General features: G+C 50.3%; 1 protein-coding gene across 1 annotated transcript in view; it reads left to right on the top strand.

Moving 5' to 3' along the window:
* LOC107124386 (chemokine-like receptor 1) overlaps window positions 1–7917 on the top strand; it is an 18194-nt gene extending 10277 nt beyond the window's left edge. Inside the window, exons 3-4 of the mRNA XM_015427850.1 lie at window positions 1753–1921; window positions 6831–7917. Coding sequence (XP_015283336.1) covers window positions 1753–1921; window positions 6831–7917 — 1256 coding nt within the window. The remainder of the gene's footprint in view (window positions 1–1752; window positions 1922–6830) is intronic.
* Window positions 7918–9495: the final 1578 nt, after the last annotated feature.

The following is a 9495-nucleotide window of genomic DNA, read 5'->3' as shown; positions in this document are numbered from 1 at the left end:
CGGTTCTCCCCGATTAGAGTCCGCACACTTAACCACGACACCAAACTGGCTCCAAAGGGGTTTGGAATATGACTTCTCTTGAACAGCATCCCACTAAAGGTGTGGTTACTAATTTTTGGAGTTTCAATCAGCACCATAGTCTGGTGTTCTAAGAGTGCAAAAGTCTTGCAGGGATATCTGTCAAATCGAGGGATTGCCAACTCTGGGTTGGAAAATTCCTGGGGGTTTGGGGGGGGCGGAGCCTGGGGAAGCTGAGGTTTGGGGGGGGGACCTCAGCTGGGTATAGTGCCATAGAGGCCACCCTCCGAAGCAGCTATTTTCTCTTGGGGACCTGATCTCTCTAGTCTGGAGATGAGATGTAATCCTAGGAGATCTCCAGGTTCCCCCTGGAGGTTGGCAGCCATAGCAGAACTCCCTCCGCCATAGCTTAAGGAGATCTCTGAGCTGTGATTGTTCCTGCACTATTCCTATCCTTGCATCGAGCTAAAATGAAAGCAATATATTTTTGGTATTTTGGTATGCGCGTGTGTGTGTCTGTGCCTGGAAGTCATGGTGACCTCTGGCGCCCCCTACTGGGGCATGGAGGAGGTTCAGAGAAGTGGCTTGAGGGCCTGCCTCTGCCTCGGCATAGCAGAGTGTTAGGTTATTCTTAATTTTAAAGTGAATCAGCAGAGTATTAAAGAGGCAGAGTCCATGGTGTGTTTAAAAGAATAAAAGTTTACTACAACCTAGCATGGGGAAAAGGTACACGGGGATGTAAAATAACAAAGAGCTTATATGCCTACATCCTTACAGCTAGACTGAAAAATGGCAGAAGAAGAGAGCTTCTTCTTCTTGGTCAGAACAAAGAACCACAAGACGGGAAGAGAAGCCATAAAATGCTAATACTTGGCACTTTGGTCTCCAATCAGAACAACAACTAGATCTGGAGTTACAGGGCTTTCTAACTCTCTAAACAGATTGGTTACAAATAACATGTGACTTAACAAACATCATTAACCCAGTAAATACTGAAAAGTGTTTTAACTTGTAACACCCAACACAGAGAAGCCGTTAACTTTCCCAGCCATGTAAACTGCAGCTGGAACATCCACAAGGTCAAGCGTAAGATAGCGCACAGTAGCTGAGCAGGGGAGAGCTGAGGCGGAGAAGGAGAGTACCCCTCCACATTCCAGGTCTATGACAGGGCTACCTGACAATGAGGGGGTCACCATAAGTTGTCTGTGACTCGATGCCACTTTCTACCCCCATACAGAGAGCAACTGGTAGAGAGGGGGGATTTGCATTGGGAGGGGACCACGGAAGGGAAAGGGTTAAACCTTTGGACCCCCTGCAACCCCTGCAGCCCCAGTCTGACTTTATCCCCCTTGCCAGTGCATCGAGCCTTCAAGAAGAACCTGGCCAGTTCCCCATTGTGGATCTCTCAGGTCCTGTCCAATGCTGCCTCTAAGCTGCGGAGTCTTTGTGAGCAAGAATTCAACTTTGTGAGCCGCTGGCATTAAAGTTGTGAGCGAGCGATTTGGCTACTGCCTAAATTAGTTTGCTCTGGAGCCATCTTTCCTGAGCTGAGACAAAGATGTGTGAGCCGGAGGCTAAAAAACGGTAAGCTAGCTCGCACTAACTCAGCTTAGAGGGAACACTGGTCCTGTCTGTTCTGGCCTTAGGTGGCAAGCCGTTTTCTCCTGCCGGCCTCCCTGAGTTGGTGCAGAGTTGGTGGTGTCTCTCTGTTTGTGAGCAATTCCCCAATAACAGATGGCTTCCCCTGTCGGGGCTGCGTGAAGCCCAAATGCTCAGTCTACGTCAGTGTCTCGCACAACAGCGCTGCCGCTTCGCTCAGAGCCAGTGGAAATTTTGCAAATTTTGTGTGGGCCAAGCGAGACAAGTGTGGAAAGGGGCGCTCACGCTATCGCTTCGCTGCTGGGTTTATTTCTTCAGTTCATTTATACCCCCCCCCAATGGGGACGCAGAGCAGTTTACATCATTTTTCTCCTCCTCCTCTTCTCATAGCAACCCTGTGGAGTAGGACAGGCTGAGAGTGCGTGACCAATCCAAGGTCACCCAGCAAGCTTCCATGGCAGAGTGAGGATTCGAACCTGGGTTTTCCAGATCTCAGTCCGACACTCTAAAAGCCAGGGCTATTTTTGGGCAGGAACGCACAGGAACGGAGTTCCGGCTGGCTTCTGAGCTGACCACGCCCAGCAGGAACTCATTAGCATAATAGGCCACACCCAACAGCAGAAACTCATTAGGGTTGGCTACATTAGGGGTGTGTGGCCTAACATGCAAAGGAGTTCCTGCTCCAAAAAAAGCCCTGGGTTTTGACAACAAACAAGGTAAACAGAATAAGAAGCAAAAGGTGGGTGTGGCTGGATGACCACACTTCTGGTAACATGGGGGTGTGGCCTAATGTGCTAATGAGCTGTGCTGTCATGAGTGTGGCCTACTATGCTATTGAGTTTCTCCTGTTGGGTGTGGCCTATTATGCTAATGAGTTCTTGCTGGGCTTTTTCTACAAAAAGAGCCCTGCGAAAAGCTATATATTACTATCCCTTCCTACTTGAGAGTTTACACATGGGCAATTTGGAATGGAATTGCCGTCTGGCACTAATCCCCTCCCCCAAGGAAGTCCTTAGTGAGAGCCCAAGTGGCAAGATCTGCTTGCAAACGGTTGCTGAAGTGCATTGGAACGGCATTGCTGATCATGTGTGAAAGGGGTTAGTCTCCCTCCATTGTTGGGGCAAGAAAAGCGTGGCTCAGTATCATTTTCAAAAGCAGCATCGTTCATACTGCCTTTGGAAGGGAATAGGGTATGGATCGTTCTGTTGCTTCTCATGGTGGCAAAGCAGAGTGGTACAGTAGTGATGAGAAAGACTAAATATCCTTGGAGCATGCGCAGAGCGGTTTTCTTCAAGCCAGTACCAGGTCAGCCTGTGCAAGAGGGCTTCCTTGTTTTTAGAACGGTGTTTTTAAAAGCAAACCTGAATATCAGCCCTGAAAAAATGCAACCCACTTGGAAAGACGAGGGTGCTTTTGAGCATGTGTAGAGGGCCTTTCCCTCAGCCAACATTGGAACCAGCTCATGTTCTGTCGACACCTGAATGGTAGCCAGCTGATTCGCAGCACCTTCATAAAAGTATAATCCCCAGGGACCTTTGAGGGAAGTCACGGAAGCCCAAGTGGTCCCAGTGTGCCAGCACCACAACTATCTTTGTGGGCTGCTCAGACAGATGTTGAGCAGATGTGGACGCCTATGTTACATGCTCTGCCTGGGCTGCATTAACTCTGTATAGATTCAGGTGGACAGCTGTGTTGGTCTGAAGCAATAGACCAAAGTTTGAGTCCAGCGGCACCTTTGAGACCAACAAAGTTGAACTCCGGGTGTACCCGTATAAAGGTAAAGGTTCCCTTGCGCGAAAGCCAGTCGAATCCGAGAGTTAAACTTGGTTGGTCTAAGGTACCGTATATCGCTCTACTCCCATCTAGTGGTCAGATAGTGCATAGCTACTGATGGAGCGTCCATTGTGGCTGCAAACGGATCGGTTGAAGGCTTGTTCCAAGTGTCAGGGGACTGAGAAGAGCAACTCCTTTTGAAACCACGCGAGTGCTTTGATGATTTAATATGCAATTTGGGGGCATAACAACGACCCTTCTGAGCTCTAGAAATCCCGAGTGCCTCTGCTTGTAGGGCAAAAGGCAAGGGGGAATTCGCAGCTGGGAAAATAACCCAAGATGAAACACAGCTCCATCCCAGCAGTTTCAGGCTGAGGATCAGGCCCATAGCCAAGATTTTTAAAATAGGGGAGCCTTTTAAAGAAGTCAGGGGGCACTGAAATTTGCAGCTTGGAGGCACGTGTAGGGGTGTCAAACTCATTTGTTATGAGGGCCAGATATGACATAAATGAGACCTCGTTGGGCCGGGCCATGTGCGTCATAAAATGTAATGCCAGGTAGCGGAGATATAAACTTTATAAAGGACACAAACACAAAGGTTTTTTTTTTTTACTTAAAATAAAAACATGCTTAAAACATGAGCACTCTTGCAATATTTTGTTTATTTAAGCAGTGTCTGATAACTGACACCTCTTGCTCTGAATTATTGCATCAGAATGTCTGTGCTGCTGCAGTCTTGAGTATGCTGTTCAGGTGTGTATCTGTAAGCTGCGGACCTACAATGACGCAGCAGCAGCAGCACTGGAAGCAGCAGCAGAAGACAGCCAGTTCCACTGTGGGCCTGATAGAAGCCCTCCGCGGTGCCTCAACCGGTGCCTCAACTGGCCCCTGGGCCACATGTTCCCTTTAAATGCTTGGGGGGAAGCGGGGGGAGGCCACACGCGTACCTGCACTCCAAGTTGCAAATTTGTGGCTTGTATTGCAGGTGTGTGTGGCCTCCCCCCTTCTCCCTAAAAGTTGTGGGGCCTTAGGAGGACGTCGGGGGGAGGGCTGGGCCCCAGGAGGCCCCTCCATAGCTATGGGCCTGCTGAGGATAATAGGAGCTGTGCTGACTGCACAATTCCAAGTGCAATTCAAAGAGTAGAAAGAGGATGCATTGGCAAGACCGTCTGAACTTCCAGCAACATGCTAAAGCAGGGTTCCCCAACAGGGTGCCCTTGGGCGCCATGTTGCCTGCCGACACCTTTTCTGGTGCTCACCAAGTGTTTTTAAGAAGTGGGTGGAGCCAAGTAGGGCTTTTCCTAGCAAGGCTTCTGACTGACTCTTGGAGATTTGATTGGCCGTGCAGATTTTTTAAAAGGATGTTTCTTTAGCAGCAGCTGCTGTCACAGCACAAGGACCTGCACTGTGTCCCTGGAGGTAAGCTGCGACAATCATTTTGTGGCCGGCTCCGCCTCTTGCAGCAGCCACTTTGTTGCTGTGCCCACCGTGGGGTGTCAGAATTCCAAATGTGTCTGCAGGCTCAGAAAGGTTAGAGGTCCTAGGCACTAAACTCTGGAGCTCCGAGAAAACCTTGTGCACAAAAGATATGTAAGGACATACGAAGAGCCCTGCTGGATCAGACCAGTGGTCTGTAGTCCAGCATCTTGTCTCGCGCAGTGGCCCACCAGTTCCTCTCGAGGGCCAGCAACAAGGCATAGAGGCCTTCCCCTGATGTTGCCTCCTGGCTCAGGGATTCAGAGGATTAGTGCCTCTGAATGTGGAGGTTCCCCTCAGTCACCGTGGCTAGTGACCACTGATAGACTTGTCCTCCATGAATCGATCTCATCCCCTTTTCAAGCTGTTTGTTCCTGTAGCCATCACCTCATCCTCTGGCGGTGAATCCCACATTTTAATCACTCTCCTTTACCCCTATGAATCATTGTTAGTCCCATGTGAATATGTGTAACTGTAAATCGCTCAGAGCCAGCAGCTCTGCAGGATTGAGCGATTAATAAATCGAAAGATATTATTATTATTAAAGGATTTCCTTTTGTCTATCCTGAACCTACTGCCCATTAGCTTCAAGTGAATGCCCTTGAATTCTAGTATTTTGGGAGAGGGAGAGAAAAAAATTCCCTACGCCAACTCTTTCCATCCCATGCATATTTTGTAAACGTCTATCATTATCATTAATTAAAAAAGATTTTCTTTTCAGTCTTCAGAGCCAGTTTGGTGTAGTGATGAAGTGTGCGGACTCTAATCTGGGGGAACCGGGTTTGATTCCCCAGTCCTCCACTGGCACCTGCTGGATGACCTTGGGCAAGTCATAGTTCTGACAAGAGCTGTCCTTGAAAGAGCAGTTCTTGAAAGAGCTCTCTCAGCCCCGCCGACCTCACAGGGTGTCTGTTGTGGGGAGGGGGAGGGGAAGAAGATTGTAAACCGCCCTGAGACTCCAACTGAAGGGCGGGGATGTAAATCTAATCTCCTCCTCCTCCTTTTCACTGGTTTGAATAATATGTTCCTCCACCAACATTGTCTCTCTAAGACCAATCCTGTCCTGTTCTGTTATTCTCATTTGCCAAGTGTCTTGCATTTATTCATTTACTTCATTTATATCCTTCCTTTCACCCCAATGGGGACCCAAAGCAGTGTGCATCATTCTTTTCTCCTCCATTTTATCTTCACAAGAACCCCATGAGTAGGGTGTCCAGCCTCCAGGTGGTGGCTGGAGATCTCCAGGGATTAGAACTGATCTCCAGGTGACAGAGATCAGTTCATCTGGAGAAAATGGCCCCCTTGGAAGGGGAACTCTGTGGTACTATACCACACGTAAGTCCCTCCCCTCCTCAATCCCCACCCTCCTCAGGCTCCGCCCCCCAAAGTCCAGGTAATTCCCAACCTGGAGTTGGCAACCCTACCTGTGAGGTTAGGCTGAGAGTGTGTGACTAGCCAAGGTCACCCAGTGGGCTTCCATAGCAGAGTGGGGATTCGAACCTGGATCTCCCAAATCCTTGTCCGACCCTCTAACCCCTACACCAGTGGTGGCGAACCTATGACACGGGTGCCAGAGGTGGCACTCAGAGCCCTCTCTGTGGGCACGCGTGCCATCATCCCAGCCAGGCCCAGACCATCATTAAAGTGCTGAATTCTCTGCCAAATAATTTGAAGTAAATGAAAGCATTTGGGATTGCTTTCCTTACTTTGTTTGGATCATCTTAAGTTAATGTATGAGTTGGTTTTTCTGAAGTAAAACCTCAATATTCAGGTTAAATTGCCGTGTTGGCACTTTGTGATAAATAAGTGGCTTTTGGGTGCAGTTTGGGCACTCGGTCTCTAAAAGGTTCGCCATCACTGCTCTACACCAAGCTAGCTCTCACCTCAAACACTGGGGCACATCGATGCCCTCAGACAATATTTCATCTTTTCCCACTTGACGTATCTGCGTGTCTTCGCTACAGGTCTGCATCCAAAATGGCCGCCAACGCCACTTGGGAAGAAAACGTTTACGGAGACTATGAGGACTATTCCGATTCCGAAGACGACCTTCCCCTCCGGGACTCCATGCACACTCTCTCCATGGTGGTCTACAGCATTGCCTTTGTGCTGGGGGTGGTGGGAAACGGCCTGGTCATATTTGTCACTGGCTTCCGCATGAAGAGAACCGTCAACACCATCTGGTTTCTCAACTTGGCCATAGCTGACTTTGTCTTTACTTTCTTCCTGCCGCTGAGTGTGGCCCATACGGCTCTGCGCTTCCACTGGCCTTTCGGGAAGGCTCTCTGCAAGATCAACAGCACAGTGGCCTTCTTCAACATGTTTGCCAGCGTCTTCCTCCTCACAGTCATCAGCATGGACCGCTGTATCTCAGTGGCGTGTCCAGTCTGGGCCCAGAACCGCCGCACTGCCCGGCTGGCGTCTCTGGTAGCGCTGGGCGTCTGGGCCGCAGCCCTCATGCTCAGCTTCCCACACTTTGTGTTCCGTGACACCAGAAAGTCACCCACCAATGAGAATATCACTCACTGCTACAACAATTTTGCCCTGTCTGCCGATTTCCAGTCAGAGGAAGTCGCCAGGCTGGAGCAGTATCGACACCGAGCCATGGTGTTGACCCGTTTTGTGGCCGGCTTCCTGGTGCCGTTCACCGTCATTTTGGTCTGTTACGGCATCATTGCGGCCAAGCTGAAGGGAAACCGGCTCACCCGCTCTGGGCGGCCGTTCAAGATCATGGTGGCCGTGGTCTTGGCCTTCTTTATTTGCTGGTTCCCTTACCACGTCTTCTCCTTCCTCGAGATGTCGTTGGCCATGGTAACGCCCTGGCAACAGACGCTTCTGGTGGTGGGGACACCCTTGGCTTCAGGCTTGGCCTATCTCAACAGCTGCCTGAATCCTTTCTTGTACGTCTTTGTGGGGCAGGATTTCAGAGAAAAGTTGCGGATGTCCGTCCTCGCAGCTTTTGAGAGTGCCTTCAGTGAGCCCTCAGCTCAGGTTTCCCTGCCTCTCACTAAGAGCAAATCCAGCTCGGGTGTCGACAATCACCTGGTCTAGAAGGCCCAAGTCATCACTTGGGAGAAAGAAAATGGGATAGAAGTTTTTACTCACAAAGGTGAAGAATGGGTTCTAGAACCTTCTGAACCTCAGCATCCCTCTCTGTGTACGTGCGAGAATGTGTCTGAAGTGATTCTCGCAAGTTAACATCTCATTTCATGGGTTCAGGTCCTCACTACACATTATGCAACTGTTGCGTCTGCCTTTTCCTTTGTGACTGTGGGTCTGTGCCTCTGGCCCCACGTTCAGAAGCACTTGAGTAATGAGTGATGGAGCCTAACCAGCCTGTGTTTTGTCTACGCTTGGACGTTCGACAGTTGATGACGCTGTCCTTTCAACTACCCTCTGATCAGATTTCAGGTTTTGGGACAGCCCCGGCAGAGAGTTCCCAGGGCCCCTCTCCCCACTCCGGTTGCCAGCTCCAGGATATTTTAGAGTATTGGGGGTCCAGACTGAGGAGGGTGGGGTCTGGGGAGGGCCAGGACCTCAGCAGGGGAGAATGCAATACAGGCCACCCCCCAGTTCAGCCATTTGCTCCAGCGGAACTGAGTTTTATAATCTGGAGAGCAGTTGTAGTGCTAGGAGATCACTGGCCTTACCTGCAGGGCTATTTTTGGGCAGGAACGCACAGGAACGGAGTTCCGGCTGGCTTCAGAGTTGGCCACGCCCACTATAGCCAAATCAGGGCTATTTTTGGGCAGGAACGCACAGGAACAGAGTTCCGGCTGGCTCCCGAGTTGGCCACACCCAGCAGGAACTCATTAGCATAATAGGCCACACCCAACAGCAGGAACTTATTAGGACTGGCTACATTAGGGGTGTGTGGCCTAACATGCAAAGGAATTCCTGCTATAAAAAAAGCCCTAAACAGAATAAGAAGCAAAAGGTGAGTGTGTCTGGATGACCACACTTCTGCGAACATGGGGTGTGTGGCTTAATATGCTAATGAGCTGTGCTGTCAGGGGTGTGTCCTAATAAGCAAATGAATTTCTGCAGTTGGGTGTGGCCTATTATGCTAACCTGAATGCATGGCTACAGAGGGAAGGCCTGGAGAGCGACTCTCCGGCGACTCCGAGGTGGGCAGGCCATGGGGGGCCCTAGAAGGCTCGGGGAGGCATTTAAATGCCTCCCCATGCCTTCCCTGGCCTGTCCAAGGGCCAGCTTGCTGCGGGGTGCCCGGGCAATTCCCTTCTCTTCAAGGGGGAGCTTGCCTGGGGGCAAGCCAAGGGAAGGCATGGGGGTGTGGCCTAATATACTAATGAGCTGTGCTGTCAGGTGTGGCCTAATATGCTAATAGGTTTCTCCTGTTGGGTGTGGCCTAATGTGCTAATGAGTTTCTGCTGGGCTTTTTCTACAAAAAAAGCCCTGCTTACCTGGATAGGGTTGCCAGCTCCAGATTGGGAAGTACCTGGAGATTTGGGGGGTGGAGCCTGGAGAGGGCAGGGTTTGGAGAAGGGAGGGACCTCAGCAGGGTATATTTACATAGAATCCACCTTCCAGAGCAGTCCTTTTCTCCAGTTGTAATCGTAGGAGATCTCCAGGTCCCACCTGGAGGCTGGCAACCATCCCTCGACCCGC

This window comes from Gekko japonicus, unplaced genomic scaffold (assembly GCF_001447785.1).
Source record: "Gekko japonicus isolate JY-2015 unplaced genomic scaffold, Gekko_japonicus_V1.1 scaffold641, whole genome shotgun sequence".
In the NCBI taxonomy this organism is placed as follows: domain Eukaryota; kingdom Metazoa; phylum Chordata; class Lepidosauria; order Squamata; family Gekkonidae; genus Gekko; species Gekko japonicus.
Note: the sequence above shows the minus strand (reverse complement) of the source record. Positions and strands in the feature narration are given on the sequence as shown.